This window comes from Trichechus manatus, unplaced genomic scaffold (genome assembly GCF_000243295.1).
Source record: "Trichechus manatus latirostris isolate Lorelei unplaced genomic scaffold, TriManLat1.0 scaffold00004, whole genome shotgun sequence".
NCBI lineage: Eukaryota > Metazoa > Chordata > Mammalia > Sirenia > Trichechidae > Trichechus > Trichechus manatus.
The window spans coordinates 34215590-34241421 of NW_004443940.1; the positions used below are offsets into that span (position 1 = coordinate 34215590).

The following is a 25832-nucleotide window of genomic DNA, read 5'->3' on the forward strand; positions in this document are numbered from 1 at the left end:
AGGTTCTGTGCAGCGAGGAGTTACGTTCGTTGAGGAGAGTTGTGGTCTCGTCCACTACAGGCAGCTCAGACTTCTCGGAGAAGTTCTCTGAGTAGGTGGCACACCCGTCCATGGGAAACTGAGGGCAGTTCTCCATGCGTGAGGCCAGAAGCCCGTTCTGGTACTGTTGCCGGGTGATCTGCATGAAGAAAGGAAGAGGTTCACGGAGAGCAGGGGCTGGGAGGCGGCAGAACCTCATCAGACCTGGTGAGGTGGGGCCAGTACTGTGGCTGGAAGCCAAGAACGTAGCAGCACGACCAAGTGAAGCCTCAGAGACCCTTAGGAAGAGTCAGGGCAAGACTAACGAGGAAACACATCTTGGGTCTGGGCCCCTGTGCTGGGTTTGGTGGATGGAAGAAGTTGCTGGTTCCCGAAGCAGAGTGATCTAGATGCTCGGGAGGAGGAAGGCAGTGCTGCCTGGGCAGAGTGGTGCATGGGGTGCGCTCACCTTAATGTACTGGAGGTCCATGAGTGCTCGGACACTGAAGTCAGAGATGTACTGGGCCAGGATGGAGCTGCCGAACTGGACGCTGCTGCCGGCTATGGGAGAGGAGCTCGTGACATCTGTGCGGTCCGGGTAACTGAGGGAGGCCGAGCGGCTGAGGGGATAGGACGGGGAGCGGTCTGTGGGGAAAGCAGAGGACGTCAGGTCAGGAGCCACCCAGGTGCTCGCTCACGGCCTCTTGTTGACCTCGTCCCACCCCACTGGGACAGGAAGTAACTCTTAACAGCAAACAGAAGCACATGGAAGATGTAACTGCAGAAGGTCTAAACTTGTCAAAGCAAATGAGTTAGTTTGTTTGGAGGAAGTGTCATGCAACAAGTATTAAAATGCCCACCACAACAACGGCAAACGCGAACAAAAATCAAAGACACAGAAAGTTTAGGGCTACAAAACCCCTCATTTCCCAACAATGACTCAGTCAAAGGCAACACAGTGATTCACCCTAGTGTTACAGACGAGCCGTTATCCTTGTCTCACTAACAGCTTATGACATAAACCACATACATGTATTATATTAACAGCAGGAACACACAGTTAGTACTCCCTCGTCCCGCACACACACGTACACCCTCACACATGGCACCCTGTCACATCTTACGATGCTTTTTTTTTTTAAGAATTCTCTTTACTTTTTTTTTAATTATACTTTAGATGAAGGTTTACAGAGCAGACTAGTTTCTCATTAAACAATGAATACACATATTGTTTTGTGACTGGTTGCCAACCCCACGCACGACACATCAACACTCTCCCCTTCTCGACCTTGGGTTCCCCATTACCAGCTTTCCTGCTCCCTCCTGCCTTCTCGTCTTTGCCCCTGGGCTGGTGTGCCCCTTTAGTCTCGTTTTGTTTTATGGGCCTGTCTGATCTTTGGCTGAAGGGTGAACCTCAGAGTGACATCAGTACTGAGCTCTAAGGGTGTCCAGGGGCCTAACTCTCAGGGTTTCTCCAATCTGTCAGACCAGTAAGTCTGGTCTTTCTTTCTTAAAATGCTCTGAAAGGGTCAAAAGTGTGCTCTGCACATGGCCTGCTCTGTGTGAAACACATTCCTATCCTACACCCGTGTCCGCTGAGCCCTGTCGGCCTGGCAGAGAGGGTGGCGCCTGGCGCCCCAGCTTCCTACTGCCTGCCTCCACGGGCTCTCCTGAGACAAAGCGCCAGACAATGGCGGTGTACGCCTCTTCCCGCCACTAGAGGGAGCACAGGCCTCCAGATGGTTCCAAGCTGGAAAGGGCAGTAACCAGTCCATCTCAAGTAAGGACGGAACTGCCTGTTATTTTGAAAAAGGAACTGTGCGCAGTACTGCACACCACTTGCTCTTATTTCTGTGAACACTTAAGAAGCAGTGAAATGCACAAAGAAGTGAAATACGAAGGCATGCTGGCTCGTAAACAAACAAGAAGTAGACGCCGACTTGCTCGTTAGTTGACTACCAGCTAGCGAGTCTAATGAACAGCCCAGCAAAAGCAGCAAACGAATTGAAATCCAGGCGACTGAGTGGCCAGGGCAGTGACAGTGAACTGAGGAAGACTCCTGTCTCTGAGCTTCAGTGAAGCCTGGGTTTTCATTCAGAAACCCACGGAAACTGTCCGCAATAGTCTATGGGCAGAGAACAACCACCAGAGGATCACTCATCCTGACTTCTGAAGACCTCTGGTTAAGCTTTAGGAAAAAACAGGGACACTAGGGGTATTAGTCAATATTTCATACTGATTATTTAGAAGATGAAATGCTTTTAGTACATGCCTATTAACACCCCAGAAACAGAAAATGAATTTAACACCAACACAAATCAGTGATGTGACCTATCAAAAATAGGGATCCTAGAAAGAAATAGAACAAAATATTAAGTGTCTGTTTCTGAGTAATTGAAATTATGGCGCTTTCAAAATTTCTTAATATTTTTTCCTAGTTCCCAAATTTCTAAATAAGCCTATCTTACTTTTATGATTCAACCAAAACAGTAAATGTAAAAAAAAAGGGGGGGTTTTGACCCAGTAATTCCATTTCTGAAAGAATAATCTAAAGACATAATCTGGAACACAGAAAAGGTTTTTGCATAAAGAGGTTTACAGCCCATGTGAGTTACAGTAGTAGAAAGAAACAGAGAGCCCCATGAATGGCCATAAGGGCAAGAACGGATAAACCAGGGCAGGTGTGCTGGTGGAACACCGTGTCCCCCAAACAGGACGTTCGTGGAAAAGCATCTCTGCTTCCACCTTAGGTAACAGCATCAGGATCCAACCGCCCTGCAGACACGCCTGACACAAGAACACCTGCAGGAAGGGAGGGGAGGAAGACGAAGCTGACACTGGGCGGCTCGAAAGGGCGACAGAAAGACCGCTCCTAGTCACCTCTGTACCCTTCTTTGGTTGCTGTTGTTCTTATAAAAAACTAGGGGTCAAAACAGAAAAGTCTGCTCTGGTACAGTTAAGAAGGAAGCAACTCCAGCTGTATGAATTTAAAAGGGGCCCTGATGAAGCAACAGGTAAGCACTTGGCTGCTAACAGAGAGCAGAGAGGTCGGCGGTTCAAATCCACCGTTGGCTCCACGGGAGAAAAGACCTGGTGATCTGCTCCCATAAAGATTACAGCCTGGGAAACCCTAAGAGGCAGTTCTACTCAGTCACATGGGGTCGCTCTGAGTCGGAATCAACTCAAGGGCAATAGGAACAGGTATGAATACAAGATGACCGAGGAATTTGGCCTCTTCCTAAATACTTTCTGAATGGAATGTCACACTTTGTTACAGAGAAAATACAGAAATAATAATCGAGCCCCAACTCAATTATTATAAATCTAATTATATAATTACTATAAAATGCTCCAACGAAGCATTTTACATAAATCCTCACTCCTCACAACAGCTCTCTGAGGTGGGAACACGTACTGCTCCCACCTCACTTATGAGGTAACCAAGTCTGAGAGGGGAAGTTAATGTCCCAGCATTGTTGAGCTAGCAGATGGGGAGATGGGGTGCAGATGGGGCAGGCTGACTCTGGCTGCTGTGCTGACGCCTCCCCGGGCAGACACACGTAACAGAAGGGAAAGCAAAGCCTGTGAAGATTCTGGGCGGACAGTTTTCAGAGGAAGCCGATGCTGTGCAATCCCGCTGAGGGTGGTGACTGGCCATGACTGGGAGGGTGCTGGCCAGCTGTGCCCTGTTTCCTGCATCAGGAGGAGGGCGGCAGGCTGGCAAGTGGCTCAGAAACCTGCTCCACACCCTCTAGGATGCACACCTGGCCTGGCCAGAGGGGGACCCTCGTTTCCAGCCTATCGTCATGTGCTTGCGAATGAGTGTGTGTGTCCACGGGCACGAGCACGTGTCCAGTGTGTGTGTGTGTGTGTGTGTGTGTGTGTCTTCTCAAGGACCCAAGGACCTCTGAGGAGACCCTTCTAGGGCCAGAGCAAAGCCACCCAGGGGCTGGGTGCTAGGCCAAGCAGCAGTGCCACACGGGCTGGCCCACAAGTCTGAGCAGGTGGGACAGCCCAGGTGCTGCAGGGAGAGGTTAACGCAGCTGTGGCATGGGCTCAGGCAACAGGTGGCAGCGCGACCTTCTCCAGCACGCCACATCACCTGGGAGCCGGGAGAGGAGGGAGCTCCACTTGGCCGGCGGACACCCAGCCTGGGCTGAAGGCCCTGTATCAAAAGAGGAAAAAGTCAGTGACAGTGGGGCCGGGAGGCGGGACAAAATGGAGAGGTGGGCCTGGTGGGGGCCAGGCTACCTCGGCAGAGAGAGCCCGAGTGGCGAAGGAAGGGGACTCAGCTCTGCTGGGGCAGGGGGTGCGCAGGGCAGACCAATGAGCCCTGTGCAGAGAAGGACTGAGGCTGGCGGGGCACACCCAGGGCTCCGACAGTGAATCCAGAGCTCCCCAGAAGTCACCCCCACTTCCATCTGCCACAAGCGGATCCTGAGGGCCTACCAGTCAGGGGACAGAGCCAGGACCTGGCCCAGGCCTCGGAGGCATCCCTGCAGAGAGAGAGCCTGAGAAAAAGCTTCCCCCTGCCTGCATGCCCTTCTGAATGTTTCCCCAGCTGGACGGAGGAGGGGTGCTCTCGGGAGGGACACAGAAGCCCCCCTCCCAGTCTTCCCGAGGCTGTCTGGGCAGGTCCACCTGCTCCAGGACCCAGCTCTGGAGCCTTGTTCCACCAAGCCCCCTGGGGAGCCTATGCCGCCCTGGCTCACCCTGGTGAGGGGCAGAGGGGGCGCCAGCGTTCCTGGGTGTCCTGGCTGCATGCATGGGGGCCTTTGGCCAAGGTCAGCCACAGGCTCAGCACCAGAGGCTATCCAGGACCCACAGCACCACAGACGGGCGAGGCCTGCTCCCAGGACCACAGCAGGCTCCTCACTCTCCCTCCTGCAGGACTCCCCGGGGCCCCCGGGTCACCCACATTAGAGCAGCAGAACCAGCTGAGGCTGGGCCTGGCCTGCAGGCCCCCACTTGGCCATACTGAGTCTCTCCAGGAGAACTCGAGCAGCCCAGGACCAGAAAAGCAGAGGGCACAGGGCGGCCAGAGTGGGACACTCACCCTGAGGCCCTTCTGTAGACCTTGGAGAGCCTCTCTTGAAAGGTGTCTAGTGTCCGCTTTGCTCCCAAGACCCTTTATTCCATCAGAAACAGCCCTTAACCAAAAGGCGCCAGCTGAGCCTAGAAAACCAAACCCACCTGCAAGCCGCCCCAGCAAAGAGGTCCTGGCCAGGCCCCAGCCTTGGGACCATTTTGACTCCTCCTTCCCGACCCCCCTGTGCCAGTCCTCATGAGCAAGGTCCCGCCGGCCGGCCTCCCTCTGCCTCCCACAGTCAGCCCTCTTCCCACCGTTCCAGCCACCAGGGCCCTTGCTGGTCCACTCTGCCCTGGCTTCCCACTTCCTATCACAGCCACACTCCACCAGCGTTCTAGGGGCCCCCAACCTGTCCCTCGCTCCCTAGCCCTCTTCCACCTCAGGCAAGTTGGTCTCCTCATTGTCACGGGGACACACCCTCAGCTGCCTCCAGGTCTCTGCTCAACATCCCTCCTCATTTCTTCCCCTCCCCACTGCACTCGATCCAGAGACAAGCCACTCTGCCTCCCAGCCCACCTCTTCTGGGGTGCTGGAAGTCCAGCCTTCCCCCATCTCCCTCTCCCCCATCTCCCCAGTGAATGTCCTTGGTTATGAGCCACGGGGCTGCCTCAGTTCCCAGGTGTCAGCCTCTCCCCGTCCAGGTGCCCTGGAGGAAGGCCAAGGCCCAGCCCACTGACTCACCAGAGGGGGCTGAGGCCAGTGCCATGATCCCGTAGTAGGAGAAGGCGCCCGTCTCAAACTTCATGTTCTCCTTGCCGGCCTCGACTTCCACCTTCCCCTGGAGACACAGGGTCAGGGTTACAACAGGGAGGAGGAGAACACGGGTGAAACAGACAGGATGAGGCAAGAGAGGAAGCAGGGAAGGTGTGGGACCACGGGCTGCTCAGCAGGCTGTGACCTGGGGACGCGACGGTGGATGTCAGGGTCAGGATGGGCAGTGTAGGCAGGCCTCGAGCCCCCGGAGCAGGGAGGCTGGCATGAGAAGTCTCGGGGACAGGAGGAGGCGGGGGGCTCACCTGGAGGATGAGGATGAAGTAGTCAGCCGGCTTATTTCGGGTGTACAGGTAATGGTGGCTGTTGTACTTGTCGTGCTCGTCAAACTTGAGCTCCTGGATGATGTCTGGGTACTTCAGCAGCCGCAGCAGGATCTTCTCCGATATCAGAGAGGGGTTAAACAGGGGCACCTCTGCAGGACGAGAGACAGGGATTCACGCGGGGCCCGGGCTGAGCGGTGCCTGGAGCAGATCTGGTGCCGATGCGGTGCCCCAATCTGAACCACAGCAGCCACTCTGTGCTGGGGCGGCTCCATCGCTGCCCAGGCCCTTCCCCAGGGGCTCACTACTGGGTTCTGCACCTCCTGGGGAGGGGAGCGAGCCTGGCTTCTCCCTGGTCAGGCACGAGTCTGTCTGCCTGCCTGGGTTTGAATGGAGCTCCTGCAGTAATAGCGCAAGACCTTGGGTAAATTACTTGACCGCTCTGTTTCTCAGTTTCCCCATCTGTAAAATGGGAATGACACTTCCCCAGGGCCGTGGTGAAGCTACGTGGGATAACACGTGGAAAGCGCTCAAGTGCACTCTTGGTGTACGGCAAGTGTTTTAAATGGTATTATAATTATTGTCATTATCAACATCATTAATGCTTGAGCAGGAAAACACAGGGGAAGGAGTGATCGTGCCTTCAGCAAGTGAGGACTGGGGAGGAAGTGGAATTGCGGTGAAGGCGACAGAGGAGGCAGGGGTTTTTAATCTGCCACCAGGTCCCCAAGGAAGCTGTGAATCAGGGATGGAAGGAAAGAAATGTCATTGATCTAGAGGTCGATTCCTGGGGAACCAGCGTGTGTGGGGAGTGGGGAGGGCAGGGGAGATCCGAGTGGTCAGCGGGTGCGGGGGTGTGTGTGTGTGTGTGTGTCTGCGTGTACGTGCGTGCGCACGCACCCCTGGGCCAAGACCCTGCCCCTGGCCCCTGGAAGGCCTCCTTCTCCCTCAGCTGCTCCAGGGTTACTTTCAAAACCAACTCAGATGCTTCCTAGGAGTTTGTAATGCCAGGTGTCGTCGAGTTAACTCTGACTCACAGCAACAGCAATGTGTGTCAGAGTAGAACTGGGCTCCATGGATGCAGACTGCCAGGCCTTTCTTCTGAGGGGCCTCTGGGTGGACTTGAACCCCTAACCTTTGGATTAACAGCCAATAGTGTTAACCCTTTGTGCCTCCCAGGGACTCGGAAGCCTGCAGTGGCAGCCACTTCACTGCTCACGGCATAACCTTTCCTCTGCTGCAGCCCCCACCCCAATATCTCTCTCCAGGACTGTTTTTCCATCAACACCTGAAGGTCTTCCTCGGGCTCTTCTTACCCGTGGCCAGGAAGCGATGAGCAGCCAGAAGCAGCTGAGGTGAGATTTTCACTTTGAGCTCATTGTCAGCATCCTTGAAGGCTGAGAAATCCCGCTTGTTCTTCTCGGATACCCGTTTCCGGCTTCGGTTGTCAGCTGCAAGAGGAAGGACTGAGACTTGAACACTTCCCCTGAGACCTCGGAGAAGACCACAACCTGCCTCCCAGCTCCCAGCTCTGCTGCTCTCTTCAGCCCAGATCTAAGCAGCAGGCTCTGGGCCAGGGCAGGGTCTCAGGGCTGACGCTGAGGCCCAGGGGCCGGGGAGGATGGGAGGCAGCCCCCACCCACCTCTCTCAACATGCTCCCTGCTCACTATGGCCAGCGCAGCGCACCGCGTTACGGGGTGTCAGGGTGCTGGGAGGCACCGCCCACACGCCCCACACTGTGGACTTCCCAAACAGGGACGACGGGTTTCCGATCCGCGCAGGGAAGGGGCTCTGGGGGCCTGCGGGGAGGGACAAACTCACTGTACATATCCGACTCGTCCAGGATCTCAGACTTGATGATCTCCTCGATGACGTCCTCCAGGGTGACCAGGCCCAGGACCTCGTAGAACGGGTCACCCTCACCCTCGTTGTTCACCTTCTGCACGATGGCCAGGTGGGACTTCCCTGCGGGGACAAGGCAGTGAGTCAGACCAGAGCAAAGGGACCAGTCAGGGGACTCTTCCGCCCACACGGCAACGCATCCGGGGTCACGGGGTCATGGGTGATTTTCCCCTTTACTTTCTAAAGTTTCTACTGTGAACAGATACTGCTTTTATAAAAGAAAAAAAACAAAAGTGTTATTATTTTTACAGGCATTTAACTGGGGCCATTGGTTTAAATGGGATGGAATGGCAAGGTTCCGCCTGGCCGCGCATCAGGGGCTCCTGGGGGAGGGGAAGGCCCCATACTGACAACCCGGGGGGGCACAGAGAGCCAGGGGTGGTGGTGCTGGGGGCTGTCCTCCTCGCACCCAGACCAGGGGCTGTGACACTGCCACAGGCAGAGCCTCTCAGTTCCTCAAGCCATTAACAAATTAAGCCCAGGCTGTAATTAGCGGGGCGCCACCCCTCAGCCTAAAGCAAGAGAAAGTTGTGAGGCAGAGGGTGAGGAGGAAGGCCAGCCACTGGATGAGGTTCCCACCCTGCTCCTCAAGGCCCCCAGCCCCTCCTCGGGGGTCCCACCCTGCTCCTCAAGGCCCCCAGCCCCTCCTCGGGGGTCCCACCCTGCTCCTCAAGGCCCCCAGCCCCGGTGAACGACAGCAGGGAGACAAACAAGAAGGGCTGGCCTGCGCCCTAGGTGGAGGGGCCGTGCGCTGCACGTGGGGACGCGGGTTTGGAACAGCCCAAGGGACAAAGCCCCAGGACACCTGTGACAGTCAGGCCAGGGTCTCCTGCACGGTGGTCCCTTTGGAATCCATTACTGAGTGCAGCACCTCATTCTAAGGATGAAAGAACTCGTTCTAAATGGTCTCTGTGGAGCAGGCTTTCCAGGTCTACCAGGAAACCATGAGGCCTTCCTGAGGGAGACCCAGGTTCGACTCCCGGCCAATGCACCTCATGTGCAGCCACCACCCATCCATCCGTGGACACTAGTGTGTTGCTGTGATGGTGAACAGGTCTCAGCGGGGCTTCCAGACTAAGACAGGCTAGGAAGAAAGACCTGGAAATCTACTTCTAAAAGTCAGCCAACGGAAACCCCATGGATCACAACGGTCCAATCCCCATCTGAACACCAGGCAGCGCTTCGTTCTGGTGTTTGTGAGGTAACCATCAGCTGGGGGCTGACTCAACAGCAGCTAACAGCCACCGTAAGGTAGCTGTCATCAAGTCAGTCCTGACTCACGGCAACCCTGTGTGTCAGAGTAGAGCTGTGCTCCACGGGGTCTTCAGTGGCTGATTTTTCACAAGTAGATCAGCAGGTCTTTCTTCCGAGGCACCTGGGTGGATTCAACCCTCCAACCTTTTGAGCACGTTAACCATCTTCACCTCCCTGGTACTCCTTCTGGGCCACTAAGGCCACAGAAAATCCCCCAACCCCAGGATGGCGTCTTCAGAGCTGCTGGGCCTGACCAGCATTTAAAAAAATAAAATAAAGTAAAATAATCCAAGTAATGTATCGTGAAACTTTTCACCCACGTATTGGGTCGATGTGATACATGTTATTTCTGCTACCAAAAGTTTTAGTTACCACTGCTGGATAGAACCATGGCTGGGCTCAGTGAAAAATCCCCTCATGTCTTTCTAGAAATGAGTCAACAACAGCAAGAGAGCTGCCAAGGTCCCCCTGCAGGGCAGCAGCCCCCGGGGCTCTGTGCCGCTCGAGTGCTTTCTAGAAAGAGAGAAAGAAGCAACAGCTTGATGGCCCAGGGCAGCCAGATAAATGATGTCATCCAGCAGGGAAGGGACCTCAAGCAAGGCGGTTCCAGCACCTTTCCACCTGGCACTCTGAGAAGCCTGGCGGTGCTTGGTGTTGCGGGGGTGGGGGACAGACAGGCCCCCACATGCACTCTTCCATGGGCGGGTACATGGGCACAGATCAGGAAGCCAATCAGGCAGGATGCCGTACACTATTTTTTAACTGTGCCTAACCTTGGGCTCAGGAGCCCTGGTGGTGCAGCGGTTAAGCATCTGGCTGCTAACCAAAAGGTCGGTGGTTTGAACCCACCAGCCGCTCCATGGGAGAAAGATGTGGCAGTCTGCTTCCCTAAACATTACAGCCTTGGAAACCCTATGGGGGCAGTTCTACTCTGTCCTATAGGGTTCACTATGGATCGGAATCAACTCGATGGCAGTGGGTTTGGTTTTTGTTTTTGTTTTTTTTGGAACTTTGGACCCAGAAATTCCACGGCTGGGTTATGTGTTCTATGGACATACTCGTCACAAAAAAAGAGACACAAAAGCAAGAGGGTTCAGCAGAGCGTTCTTTTTAACTGCCCCAAACCAGAAGCAACATAAATGAACAGCAACAGGGCACAGGTGCTGCCCTCGGGGTCACTGGGGCTCCAGGAAGAACGCGAGAGAGCCAGACAGGCGACCTGTGGACTGAAACCAAGACACGCGACCGAGTGAAAGAGCAAACTGTGCAACGCAAGGCTTGCCGGGAAACAAAGGGGGTGTGTGTGGGCGTGCATGTGTGTGCGCATGAGCGTGTATACGTGTGTGTGCGAGTGTGTAAGCACGTGTATGTGTGTGAGCGTGCATGCACGTACGAGCATGTGTGTGAGTGTGTGTGTGTGTGCACACGTGCATGCCAGCACACTCTGGAAATGCCTAGAACTATCTAGAAGAGCTAACCGTGGTCACCTTTGGGGGATACAGAGTTTGCGGAATGGGCCCCATTATGCCTTACTCTATACCCTTCTATACTGCCCTTCTGTTCTATTTGATAGGCATGTTTTACTTTTATAATTTTTAAAAAACTGAGAAAAGATTAAGGGGGGAAAACAAAGGGAACTTCTGGCCAATGACCTCCGCCTCCCACTGCCACAGGAGCCCTGGTGGCACAGTGGTTAGGAGCTCGGCTGCTAATCAAAAGGTTGGCAGTTCGAATCCACCAGCCGCTCCTTCCTCCCCTCAGCTTCCAGGACTCCAGGCTCCCGTGCTCCTCTCACCTCAGGGGCCACTTTGTCTCCTCCCTTCTCCCTGATCTGCAAACACTGGAGGGACCAGGGCTCAGTCCTTAGACCTGGTCCCTTGCCTCATGCCTTTAAATACTGACTATAAACCAAACCAAAACCAAACCCATTGCCGTTGAGTCAATTCCAACTGATAGCGACCCTACAGGACAGAGCAGAACTGCCCCATAGGGTTTCCAAGCAGCAGCTGGTAGATTCAAACTGCTGACCTTTTAGTTAGCAGCTGAGCTCTTAACCACTGTGCCACCAGGGCTCCAAATACTGGCTATATAGTATATCAAAGAATCCCAAATAAGTGTTTCCAGCCCAGCCCTCTCCTGTGTGCTCCAGACTCATACATCTAACTACCTATTGACAGCTCCACTTGGATGTCAACTCTTAACCCGTCTGCTATGGATGGTACTGTGTCCCCCAAAATGTGTGTCAACTTGGCTAGGCCATGATTCCCAGTATCTTGTGGTCGTCCTCCATTTTGTGATCTGATGTGATTTTCCTATGTGTTGTAAATCCTACCTCTATGATGTTAATGAGGCAGGATTAGAGGCAGTTATGTTAATGAGGCAGGACTCAATCTACAGGATTAGGTTGTATCTTCAATCAACCTCTTTTGAGATATAAAAGAGAGAACTCAGCAGAGAGGAGACGGACCTCATTACCACCAAGGAAGAAGCACCAGGAGTGGAAGTGCATCCTTTGGACCCAGGGTCCCTGCGCTGCGAAGCTCCTAGACCAGGGGAAGATTGATGACAAAGACCTTGCCCCGGAAGCCAACAGAGAAAGTCTTCCCCTGGCGTTGGCGCCTTAAATTTGCACTTCTAGCCTCCTAAAACTGTGAGAATAGATTTCTGTTTGTTAAAGCCATCCACTTGTGGTGTTTCTGTCACAGCAGTGCTACGTAACTAAGACACCATCCAACATGAGTCCCTGCCCCTCCCCCCAGTCTACCCCAGCTCTATCCTTCCGGTTCATCAGGCCACTGGAGGAATAAACTTCGCCTCTTCTCTCTCTGCCCCTCTACAACCATTTCATTCAGTAAATCCCACCAGGATTACCTGCAACGGATACACAGAATCCAACCTCTTCTCATGGCCTCCACTGATACCTGCCCATTCTGGGCCACCAGCATCTCCCACCCAGTGGACTGAAACAGCCTTTAACACTTCCCTGCTTCACCTTGGACCCTAGCCAACTCTCAACACAGCGGCAAGGGTGACCCTCTTATGATGCAAGTCAGACCACGCCACACCTCCATCAAACCCCACAGTGGCTCCCATCTCTCCCTGGCCCCAAAGCCCTCTGTGCTGACCCACCTTCCCACATCTCCTCCTCAGTCAATCGTACTGGCCTCCTCTGCCTGCGTCCCCTCCCCAGATACCTGCACAGCTCATCCCCTTTAGGTCTTTGTTCAAATGCCACCCTCTAATGAGGCCTACCCCACTGGCCCCATGTAACACTACACCGCCTCCTCCAGCACTCTGGACCCCTCTCATTAGTTCACCACCTACAATAGGCCATGCAATGTGCTCATTTGTTGTGTTTACTGCCCATCTCCCCCACTACATCCTGGCTCCACTAGGCCTGGGGTTTTTGTCTGTGCTCCTGAAGTTCAGGCCAGTGCACAGCACACAGCAAGTATTCAACAGGCATCTGTGGGATAAAAGGATCAGCCCACGCAGACGTTCCTCAGGAGGAGAAAGACAGCCAATGGGGAGGAGAGACGGGACACTGACCAGAGAAGGAATTATTTTGGACTTCAGTAATTTAGAACTTTCTGGAGTTCAGAAGTTACTGTTAACAGATTTACTATTTAAAAATAAGTGGATCAACTTAATACTTCCAATTATGATTCTCACTGAGTGGAATCTAATGTAAATTTTTATTTAAATGAGTTACCTCATTTTATTATTGATGTCCATTCAACTGGAAAATTAGATTTTGGGAGTGGCTGGAGTGAGAAATGAAACATGAAAATTTAAATAATACATCTACTCCAAAAGCTTAGAATCCTACCTTTTCCGAAGTAGCCCTTATTCAGAGAAAAAAGCAACATGCAAGAAATATACGTTTGGTTAATATCTGATTGAACCATATGAAATTGCTGGCATCTGACTATTTTTGACCAACAAAAATGGTAATTTCATATGATTTAACCAAACAGCATGAGGGATTCAGGATTTTTCTTCTTTTTTATGCTTCTCTGTATAGAAGTTTAAAAATTCACATAGTCAGTAAGCATTAATTTTATAATCAAGAAGGAAAATATTAAAGTACCTTTTAAATTTTTATAACACCCCTCCTCTGGGCTTCCGAGTTCCTGAGCCTTCTAAATTCAGGCATTACTAGAAAGGAGTAACTCGGTTGTGGGGGACTCCGGGAACCCAGCTTCCTGGATTGAGTTCCCTTTGCCCCAGAAAGCCCAGTCCTCTGACCTCCATCATGCCCATTTTAACAATCTGCTAGTCCCTTTCCCCCCATATAAAGCTTTATTTAGACCCCCTCAAAGACCACAGTCAGGAACCGTTACTAGGTGCTGGTTTCAAAGTCCATGAGGCCCCTGAGAGGGACCCACTCACCGGCTCCGACTACCTCTTCTCATGCGAGAGAACCAGGGACCCCAGATCAGACATCAGATTCCTACCACCCAAGATGGTGTCCTCAGCGTATCCTGGCTGGGTCTCCTGGCAAGTGCTACCTCCTGACATCCCAGGTTCCCAGGACTGGCCCTGGGGAGAGGAGGTGGCCCGGGCTGACGAGAAGACAGTTAGCCGAGGGTCTACACTTGCAGACAACTGGGCACCCTGATTTCCTGCGACTCCCCTCCTTACTCCTCACCTCCCAAGGCCACCGGCTGGATTCAGCTTGCTATTAATAGTGCCGACCTCAGCCAGCAGGAGGAGCAGGCAGCCCATCCCAGCCAGACGACCGGGAGGAGAGGAGGCAGAGGGCAGCAGAGCATAGCAGCAGGAGATGAGCCCCCTTGCCTGCACCTGCTTCCCCTTCCACCCTGGGGAGGCTCAGCCCAGGTCCATCCACAGAGAGGCAGCTGTTCGTCGAAGACAGCCAGGCTGGGCACAGACCTGGCGGCCACACACACACTCACTGGACACCCTGCATTTCTGATGCTGGAAGACAGCAGATGTGGAGCTGCCTGGGCACCTGGAAAGACGGCCTCAAAGGTCCACGCAGGCCGCCTGGCCACCGCCCCTGTGGATCTACCCTGACAGCAGAGCCAGGGAGGGGAATGGCTATCCCTGAGTCACCTCAGAGAGAAGACAGACAGCCTGGCTCCCCAACTGCCCTGGGGCTGTCCGCAGTGCCCAGGAGGGCAGGCTGTGCCTCTAACTCCCAGAGCCTGGAGGAGCTCACCGCCACCAGGGTCAAGTGAGAGGGTCAGCGGTTCTGCAGAGGGGTCTTCTCTTAGCAGACTGTCTACCCTCGCACCCCCTGAACCCCTCAGCTCCAAAGTGGGGGAGGGAGTTACACACAACAAGAACACGGCTGGGTATCGGTGAAGAACACGCCCAGGATCCACAGCAGAGGCAGATGGGCAGGGGAGGGCAGGAGGGAGCTGTTCAACCAATGGGCAACTTAAAAGGTAACAATGAGGAGGTCCTTAATTTTAATATAAATTATAATATATTCTAAAACTATATAGTGACTAAAACTGTGTAGTGCTGGTGCAGAAATGGACAGAACAATGAGAGTGCAGAAAGAAATTCCAGCAAATTGGGAACTTTGTACATAATAAAACTGGCATTTGAAATCCGTGGAGGAAAGAGAGATTATTCAATGAAAGGTATTGGGCTAATCGGCCCAGTGTCACTGTTTCAGACAAGACCATAAATCACTATGAAAAAAGCAGCAACCCAATTTTAAATGAACAAAGGACATGAAAAAATAAATATAAAATGACAAATAGGAGGAAAATGCTCAACATTATTAATAAACAATGAAATAAAAACTTTAAAAATGAAATATCTTTTTTTACCCGACGGCATACAACAACCCATCCTATTAGCCAAGATTCCCAAGATTAATAATCACAGTGTTGGCAAGAGAACTACCACTGCTGCTGGGAGTTTGAAATTTTTCTTCAGGAATTTGGCAACATGTGTCAAAATGTAAAATGTACAAGACCTTGGACTCAGCCATTTCTTCCCCTGTAGGAAGTTACATTGTACTCAGCAAATGAGGAGGAGCCTGAGAAAGATGTGCAGGAGGGTGAGCCCAGGTGCTGTCCAGGACACAGTGTTACAGCCACTAAAAAGGCTGGTGCAGGCACGGACTTACTTAAAGGGACAGTGCCTGGACAGTGCCTTGACCACAGGTGTACTGCAGAGAGTTACAAAACAACAGTGAGAAAGATGGACGGCTGTTTTTGTTTGCTTTTTTTAAATGTATTTTACAGTTAACTTGCAATATTTTAAATTTTTACTTTTATAATCAGAAAAAATAAGAACACGACTTTCGTTTTGAGGGTGGGGGGGAGAAAGCCAACACAGTTTATTGATGATGAGAAGAAGCAAATGCACCAAGAATCCCATTCTGGGCACTGTGGCAAAGGTGACTTCTTAATCATTTTCCATTTTCCTAAGATTTTCTACAATAAATATGTTACTTTTATTTTAACTTTTTTTTACTTGTGCTTTAGGTGAAAGTTTACAACTCAATTTATCATTCAAAAATTTATACTCATATTGTTTTGTGACATTGGTTGCAAGCCCCACAATGTGACAGCACACTTCCCTTTCCATCCCAAGTTCCCTGTGTCCATTCGTCCAGTCCCTGTCCCTTCCTGCCTTCTCATACCGATTTTAGACAGGAGCTGCCCATTGTGTTCACTTTTTAACGCACACCTTTCTGCACCTTGCTTTCTGCACTCAGCAACATCACTGGGGAGCGGTCCGCTCAGAGCTCCAAGCTCCCCGTTCCCTCCCCCCGTGGGGTGTTCCCCCGTGTGGATACCCCATGATGGACTGCACCCTCTCTGTGCCCCCGATGGACACTCAGATGCTCTCCAATCTTTTTCTACTGCAAACAGTGCTGCAGGGAAAATGCCCGCGCGTCCGTCATGTGATCCCCGTGAGATTACTGTAAATGTAAAGACATGGAGTTGCCGGGTCAAAGGGACGTGCATTGGTGAAGTTGAGAGACACCTCCAAGCTGCTTTCCCAGGCAGGTGTCCCAGTTAATATCCTCAACAACAGAACCTATGCTCGTGGTGCCTGAGTTCCTCCTGAGAGCTTAAAACCCACTGCCCTCGAGTCAATTCCAACTCATAGCGACCCTACAGGGCAGAACAGAACTGTCCCATAGGATTTCCAAGGCTGGAAATCTTTATGGAAGCAGATTGCCACATCTTTGGAGCAGCTGATAGGTGTGAACTGCCAACCTTTGGGTTAGCAGACGAGTACTTAACCACCGTGCAATCAGGGCTCCTTCCTCAAGGCTCAGCACGAGGCTATATATACAGCAAAACCAAAAACTCGTTGTCATTGAGTCGATTCTGACTCATAGCGACCCTACAGGGCAGAGCAGAACTGCCCCATAGGGTTTCCAAGGAGCGGCCAGTGGATTCAAACTGACGACCTTTTGGTTAGCAGCCTGAGCTCTTAACCACTGTACCATCAGGGCTCCAAATATACAGCAGGTGCTCAATAACTAAGCTAGTCAATAAGCACCACTGATGAAAATACCGTGTTATAGCTACATTTTAACAATGCTACAAATGACGAGGGAAAGCAGTGCAGATGGAAAGACAACGATGACAGAGTGAAGCAGGAAAACAGAGGAAGGCACCCAGAGAGGAGAAATGAAATGCAGACATTGTGGCCCACTTGCCAAGAATTCAGAAAGGGGTCTGCACACAAAAGGATTCCCCTGCCCAGCCCTCCTGGGTGACACACACAGATACTGCACGGACTCTGAGCGTACCACAACCCATCCTGCATCTGTCACAACAGTCTCCAAAGGCGGCACTCATCACAGATAACTATTTTTTAATCCAAAACAAGTACATTTAGCTTTTGTCTCACACAGAGACGGACAGCAGCCATAAGCAGGAAGCCATGGGAAGCAGGCTCTGGAAGGCAGAGACCTTGGCAGCGACTCACACCCTCCCTCATCCGAGCTGTGAGGGACTGCAGGTGAGGCGTGCTCCATGACACAGGTTACAGACTGGGCTGAACACTTTTAACCAAATAAACCCTCACGAAACGGACCGGGGTTTAACGAGATTCCTGCAAAGACACTGCAGACCCAAGAGAATGCTCAGAAAACAGGCAGGCTAGAAAGAAAGGCAGAGCTTCCACTTCTGTGAGCCCATCAGCCACCGCACTAGGTGAAATCAGTACCAGTCGAGTCAGGGCTGACAAAGGGTGGACCAAAAGAACTCAAAATTGTTAAGAAGACGATGTGAAACAGACTTACAGCAACTGCCATTAATGGTGAAGCCCGCCGTAAGCGCATTTTGTGCTTTGGAACAGTGTAAAGCACGCGCTAGAGAGACTCTGTAGCCGTAACTATTAGCCAAAAAACAAAAACAAATAAACCCAACTGCCGAGTCCATTCAGACTCATAACGACCCTACAGGGCAGAGTACAACTGCCTCACAGGGTTCCCAGGGCTGTAAATCTTTGTGGAAGCAGACTGTCACATCCTTCTCTCGTGGAGTGGTTGGTGGGTTTGAACCACCCACCTTTCAGTTAGCAGCTGAGTCCTTTAAGCACTGCACTACCAGGGCTCAGCTAACTATTAGCAAGATGTATAAAAACAGTGGTTATTTCATCTTTACTTCTTAGAAAATACTTGTGGGTTTGTTTTATAACACACATATTAGTAAAATAGTACATGGACAGTCGGCCCTGGGTATCCAAGGGGGATTGGTTCCAGGACCCCTGCAGATACCAAAATGCTCAAGGCCCTTATATAAGAGTGTAGTATTTGCATAAGGTTACATGCACATCACCCGTATACTTTATACCATCTTTAGATTACTTCTAATACCTAATACAATGTAAATGCCATGTAAATAGCTGTTAGACAGTACTGTAATGTTCAGGGAATAAGGACAAGACTCGAGGTGAACGACGTTCAAACACTGAGAGCTGGACAGAGATTGAGGACCGTTGAGATGGGACAGGGTGCAGCCGGGGATGCCAGCCCATCCCTTCATTCTCGTGTATTCAGGGGAGAGCTTGGTGTGCAGCTTTTTGGAACTCCCCTCCCCCTATACTTTCAATCCTTGTTAGTTGAATCTGCCAATGTGGGACCCGCAGATATGGAAGGCCAACTGTATATACTTTTTGAATGGAGGTATAAGCTAAAAATATTTTTTTCTAAGATGGTGTACGATCAAAAACCTTCAGAGCGCCCTTTTAGAACAGCCTCGTAAAAAGCAGCTGTGCCTCAGTTGTACCTTGGCATGCAGGTCCTCGGGTGTCCCCCGCACAGTCCACCCCACCCTCCAGGGCGAGCCTCACCCCCACCCAGACGCAAGGAGAGCCAGGCAGAGTTCTGGGTGAACACAGTCTGGGGAAGAAGCCAGCGCTGGCCGCCATGCATCGCCCCCGACCAGCCCCGCTATCCACAGGAGGGAAGCGAGGTGCAGAGAAGTCACTGCGGGGGGTGACTGAGCTGGGATTCAGCAACGGGGCTCCCCCAGGGTGATGCTGTTCACAAGCAGACGACAAGGGGCGCCTAGGACTGGTCTCTCACCCGGAGGACAGGTCTTCACATCTCTGGTTTTTCATTCAGCCAAAACACACCAAACCTACTGCCATCAGATCGAGTCCACCTCCTAGCCCACAGGACAGAGCAGGACTGCTCCATAGGGTTTCCAAGGAGCGGCTGGTGGATTTGAACTGTCAACCTTTTGGTGAGCAGCTACAGTTCTTAACCACTGCACCACCAGGGCTCCACTTCAGTTAGCCAGCAGCCTCTAATTCTTTAACCTTCTTTACCGAAAATATCAAGCATACACAGAAGTAGAGGGAATAATATAATTATGCCCTCATATCCCCTTCATCTAACTTAAACAGTAACTCCTCATGGCCAATTTTGTTTCACCTTTATTCCTGCCCACTCCAATGGTTTATTTTGAAGCAAATCTCCAATTTATATTACCTGCAAATTTTATCTGCAAATATTCCTATATGTGTATCTAAAAGTTAAGGACTCTTTTTAAAAAAAACAAAATCATAATAGTATTACCATGCCTAAACATATATTTGTATTTTTACATACATACACGGAGCCCGGGTGGCACAGTGGTTAAGCATTCAGCTGCTAACCAAAAGGTCAGCAGTTCAAATCCACCAGCCACTCCTTGGAAACCCTATGGGGCAGTTCCACTCTGTCCCATAGGGCTGCTATGAGTCGGAATTGACTCAACGGCAATGGGTTACACACACACACACACACACACACACACACACACACACAATTCCTCAAGATCATCAACTATCCAGTCAGTGTCCTAATTTCCCCAATTTTTTTATATATATGTATTTTTTTACATCTAACTAATTTTTAAACAGGAGTCCCTGGGTGCTGAAAACACTTAACACGCTTGGCTGCTAACTGAAAGGTTGGAGGTTTGAGTCTACCCAGAGGCACCTCAAGAGAAACACTTGGTGAGCTACTTCCAAAAAATCAGACATTGAAAACCCTATGAAGCACAGTTCCGCTCTGACACACACGGAGTCGTCAGATGGCAGAATCAACTCGACAGCCACTGGTAAAATGCTCACAGAATTGTTGTCTGATACTGTTAACAAAAGAAGGGAAGTAAAGTCACTCACTTAGAGTCCCACCTTCCAAAGATAACCACTGTTACTAGTCTTACCTTTGGTCTTTTAAAATAAGCCTATTGAGATAAAATATTACAATCTACATTTCCACCACGAATTTGATCATCCTGTAGTTCTGTATCCTGCTGTTTAAATATTTCACATTCTTTGTATCTTCCTGTGTCATTAAAAAGTATTCAAATAAGCTGAATGGCCTCCTAATGAATGTTGCCTTGTACACATATGTATACAATCCCAGTCCCCACTGGGCTCTTAAATTGCCCCGCTTCCTTTTTGACATAAGCAACCCTGGTGGCACAGTGGTTAAGAGCTCGGCTGCTCACCAAAAGGGTGGCAGTTCGAATCCACCAGCCGCTCCTTGGAAACCCTATGGGACAGTTCTACTCGGTCCTACAGGGCTGCTATGAGTCGGAATCAACTCGACGGCAATGAGTTCAAGTTTTTTTGACATGAAAATCCTTGTACATAAATATATTTAACTATATTTCCACGCCCTTAAGATAGACTTCTAGAAGGGGAATCACTGGGTCAAAGGACAGATTTATTTGTTTGTTTGCTTTTTTAGTCTCTTAGATCACCTAAGAAGTCAGTTCAGATTAACCCTGACATCTTCCTCCTCAGTATCGTGGAAGCCCCTCCTGGAGGACACAGGCAGGGACAGTTCACAGGGACTCAGCATGGAACAGGGGTCAAGACTCAGAAATCAGCACCAGGTTTAGAAAGCCAGCGCTCTTCGTGGACTGGAAGATTCGTTATTACAAAGATGCCAAGTCTTCCAAGCTGATGTATAGATTCAATGCAATCCCATTAAATCCCCAGGCAAAAGGCTAATAGCCAAGACAATGCTGAAGAACAAAGAACAAAGGACATCATGTTACCAGACATCAAAACGTATTATAAAACTACTGCAATTATTCAATGTGGCATTGGAGCAATTAAAAATAGCCCGACAGAATATAACAGAGTCTAGAAACAGACCACCAGGTATACCACGGTACACTGGGGACAGTCTTTTCAATTACACTGAAGTAACTGGATATTCACATGGATTAAAAGAAAAATGAATCCTGACCTCTAACTCACATCAACACAAAAATAAATTCCAGAAGGATTACAGATCTAAACATGAAAGGTAAACAATACAGCTTCAAGAAGATGACATAGGAAACTAGCTTCAGGACCTGGGGTAAGCAAAGAATTTTAAACAGGGTTTCAAAAGCACTAGGCATAAAATAAAAGACTGACAAATTGGACTACACTGAAATGAAGAACTTCCAGCAACCAAAAGATCCATTACGAGAATACAAAGGAAATCCTCAGGGTGGGAGAATATATTGTATTACATGTACCTCACTAACAGCTTATATATACCTGCAAACTGAATCTATAAAAACTCCTAGACATCATTAACAAAAGGGTGTACAACACATTAGAAAATGGGCTACAGACATAGCAGACATCTCACAAGAGAGAATATCCAGATGGACAGTAATACAAAAATATGCTCAGTATCATTAGTCACTGGGGAAATCTAAATTAAAACCAGAATGAGATCCACCACATAGCCACTTGAATGGTTAAAATAAAATTAAAAAAAAAACAGACAACAGGAGTTGGCGGAGACAGTGGGACTGTAAATTGGCAAAAGCAATTTGGAAAACTGTCTGGCCTACACGTACCCTATGCCCTACGGGAAATTCCACTCCCAGGCATATTCCCAACAGAAATGCCTACATACATTCATCAGAAGACATGCACAAGAGTGCTCTTAGCAAGCACTGTTTGTAATAGCCCCAAACTGGCAACAATCCAAATGTCCATCAAAAGTACAAGCGTGGTATAAATAAACAAACACATATGCAGATATAAACATACAACAGTACAAGCAGGGTGTAATTATACTACAGAATACTATACAGCAACAGAAAAGAAGGAACTAGAGCTACACGCACGTACATGCAACACAGATGACTCCTGTGAGCACAGTATCGAGTAGAAGCAGCCAGACACAAAGAGTACATATTGTATGAGTCCACTTATAAGGTTCAGAAACAGAAAAAACTCACCAGTGATGATTTGGGGACCAGGGACAGGGACTGGGAAGGTGCCTGAAGTGCCTCCTAGGGTGCTGGTAATGCTGTTTCTTAAGCTCAGAGGTGCGTTCATTTTGTGACAAGCTATCAAGCTGTACACTGCTATGATTGATACCTTTGAATCACGGTGTTGGTGAAGAATGCTGAATATACCACGGACTGCCAGAAAAATGAACAAGTCTGTCTTGGAAGAAGACAGCCAGAGTGCTCCTTGGAAGCAAGGATGGCAACACTTCATATCATGTACTTTGGAAACATTATCAGGAGGAACCAGTCCCTGGAGTAGGACATCATGCTTGGTAAGGTAGAAGGTCAGCAAAAAAAGAGGAAAACCCTCTACGAGATGGACTGACATAGCGGCTGCAACAATGGGGCTCAAACATAGCAATGACTGTGAGGACGGCGCAGGACCAGGCAGTGTTTCGTTCTGTTGTACATGCGGTCACTATGAGTCACATCCCACTCGATGGCACCTAACAACTGTATACAGTTGTCCCTCGGTATCTATGGGGGACTGGTTCCAGGGCCTCCCCCCTCACTGTGGATACCAAAATCCAAGGATTCTCAATTCCCTTATAAAAAATAGCTTGTATTTGTATATAACCTAAGCACATCCTCCCATATACTTTAAATTATCTCTGGACTACTTATAATACCTAATACAATGGAAATGCCATGTAAACAGTTGTTATACTGTGTTGTTTAGGGAATAATGACGAGACGTGAGGTGAACTATGCTCAAATACAAAGTCCTGGAGAGAGACTGAGGACTGTGAAATGGCGGGAGGCTACAGCAGGGGATGCTGCACATCTCTTCCTTTGCGTGGATTCAGGAGTGCTTGGCATGCGGCGAATTCAAGTTTTGCTTTTTGGAACTTTTTTTTTTTTCTTCCACCAAATATTTTCAACCCGCGGTTGGTTGAATCTGCAGATACGGAACCCACAGATATGAAGGGCCTACTGTATTATGCTTCAACTGAAAATTTACTTAAAAGAAATTCTAGAACTGAGGAAGATGTGGCAATCTGCTTCCACAGAGATTTCTTGGAAAGCCTATAGGGTCACTATGAGTTGGAATCGACTTGATGGCAGTGGGTTTGGTTTTTGGGTTTGCTAGAACTGCTATGGCTGCTAACCAAAAGGTCAGCAGTTTGAATCTACCAGCTGCTCCTTGGAAACCCTATGGGGCAGTTCTACTCTGTCCTATAGGGTTGCTATGAGTTGGAGTCGACTTGACAGCAATGGGTTTTGGTTTAAAACAGACAGTAAGTTTTCTAGCCTGGAGTTGGTGGAATCCCCCAATCTTCTGGTCTCTTTCTCAACATCTACACTCTCACTGACTGGTGACAGAGAGTGGTCACAGCTCAGCTTGGGCTCTGGAGCCAAACGGCCTGGGGTAGCCACTGTGTTGCTCCTGTGACTTTGGGAAAGATTCTTAGTCTCTCTGAGCCTCAGTTTCCCCATCTTCAGCACTTGGAGGGTTAAACGAGTTAAGTATTCAATAACTGTTAATGAAGGCATTTCCTTCTTTCAATTCTCCACTTCTCCCTCTTCTAGAATCATGAGGACGCTTCTCCTCGGGGGAGTAGACTGGAAGAGATCATCTGCTAACATCCTCCCAAGTGGCAGGACCTCCATTCTTCCTCATCCTTCTGGTCTTGGACACCTTTCAGAAACACATTCTTTGCTGCAGGTCATGGGCATTTCCAGGGAGACTGGGCCTCCGGGAGAGTCTTTGTTCCCTTGGGTTCCCCGTCACTATGCCGATTTTCTATCGTAGCCTCTTCCCTCCCTAACTGGGGCACCCGGGAGGAGGCAGGGACTGGTGACTCCTGAAATTAGAGCCCAGGCGAGAGTGTGACTGGGACAAGCGCCCCGCCCCTTCCCCTGCCCGTCATCCCCTCAAAAGCGGCCATCCTCAACTTACGCCCCCGCAGTTACAACACGAACGCGCTGGCCAGCAGGACAGCAGGCTTTACTTTTCCCAATTTGAAGGGGAAAAAAATTAGGTGGACGAGGAGAACTGCCTCAGTTTTAAGTTCCTCTCACATACGTTTTTTTCTCGAGCTCTGGTTTCTGTTATCCTGAATATATGTATCAGGGTGCAGATACGATGGTATGCGGATAGCATAAAATCATGTAGTGGCTATTCTGAGCTCAGTGGATTCCTAATTCCAAGAAAGCACTGCACCCCGACGGTACATGAGAACCACTGCAGCTGGTGTCAGTCCATAATAACAACCATAATTTAAAATAGCCGACGGTTATTGCACGATGACATGGTGCCAGGCAATGAGCTAAGCACTTCACATGCCTTACCTCTTCAGTCCTCACCACAAGCCTCTGAGGTAGATACTGTTATTAACGTGGATGACCAAATCACCAGCAACCAAGGAGAAATTTTTATTTTTCTGAGCTCGAGTCAGTCATTATTTTGAGGCTTTCGTGAAATAAACTGCACTGCACAAGCGTTCCCTCTTTTTTTTAAAGTTACTTTTACCACTTAGGAAAGTTTGATGAAAGATGGGCTCCAATTTAAGAAGCAGGATTCCAGATGACTGTGTGTGTGTGTATATGCGGTGTGTCTGCCCAGGAGGGTGAGAGAGTGTGTGTGTGTAAGGCTGCCTGCGGGTGAGTGTGTGTATCTGTGTCCCTGCCTGGGAGGGTGTGAGAGAGAGAGAGAGAGAGAGAGTGTGTCTGTGTGTGTGTGTGTGTGTGTGTGTGTGTATGTGTGTAAAGCTGCCTGGAGGTGTGTGTGTCTGTCTGCCTGCCTGGGAGGGTGAGAGAGAGAGAATGTGTGTGTGTGTGTAAAGCTGCCCGGGGGTGAGTGTGTGTCTGTTAGTCGGCCTGCCTGGCCGTGTGGGGGTGAGCCTGACTGGGAGATGGGGTGGGGAGGGATCCTCCTCGCGGCAGAGGCTCCTGGCTACCTGCTGGCCAGAGCCCAGGTGTTCCCAAGAGCCTAGGAAACCAGTCTTGCGAGAACCCCGCTCGGGTCACGATAATCTGGCCCTGCAGCATGGAAGTGACTGTAACTCTGGGGAATGTTCCGGCAGCACCTCCAGCAACACGGGCTGGCAATGCACGCCCCAGGCCTCTGGGCTCAGATCCTGCGGGCAGAGGGAGCACGCACTGCCTAGCCCACTTCCCAATCCTCTTCCGGCGGAAATCCTCAGAGGCTCCTTCCAGGAATCCCAGGGATGATGAAAAAATACATTTTATTTCTTATCAGAGGGGAAATCTGAAGAACCAGTCTAAACTGTACTCCAAAAAGCAGGATACAAAATTGTCTGTAGACAATGATTTCAATAGGAAATACATATATACGTAGCTAGTGGGCAAGAGCATGGCTGTAAAATGAAGATAGTTTTGACACTGATGCTTGTCAAAAGATTGTTTAAACTAAAAAAATTAAAGTAAACATTTTAGAAAGCCATCACAAGAAACACATCAGAACATTAAAAGTGGTTCTTTCTGCGTCACAGACTCGTGGATCATTCTGTTTTGCTTAGGTTTTGGTGTGCTGTCTAAAGTTCTGAGGGTGAGATGTGTCTCTTCCATGGTTAGGAAAAACTAAACACTAGTAAAAAGAAGACTACATAATAAACGGAACAGGAATAGGAGCAGGAGTCCAGACTCCGGTCTATGAAATAAGCCAGGAATCCATTATGGAGCCACAAAGTCTTTTACAACAGGAAGTCTTGGCACCCACAGGTGTGACAAGTGGGTTGTGCAGGACAGGCAGGAAGGAGTGGCACACTAGCGAGCCACACCTGAGCGCAGCTGAGCCCCACTGTAGGGGCAGGGCTCTGAAA

General features: G+C 50.0%; 1 protein-coding gene across 1 annotated transcript in view; it reads right to left on the reverse strand.

Moving 5' to 3' along the window:
* CNNM4 (cyclin and CBS domain divalent metal cation transport mediator 4) overlaps positions 1-25832 on the reverse strand; it is a 36409-nt gene continuing 10577 nt past the window's right edge. The window contains 6 exon segments of the mRNA XM_012555888.2: positions 1-269; positions 488-663; positions 5789-5885; positions 6124-6293; positions 7458-7592; positions 7964-8107. Of these exon segments, the coding sequence (XP_012411342.2) occupies positions 66-269; positions 488-663; positions 5789-5885; positions 6124-6293; positions 7458-7592; positions 7964-8107 (926 nt within the window). The 3' untranslated portion in view covers positions 1-65.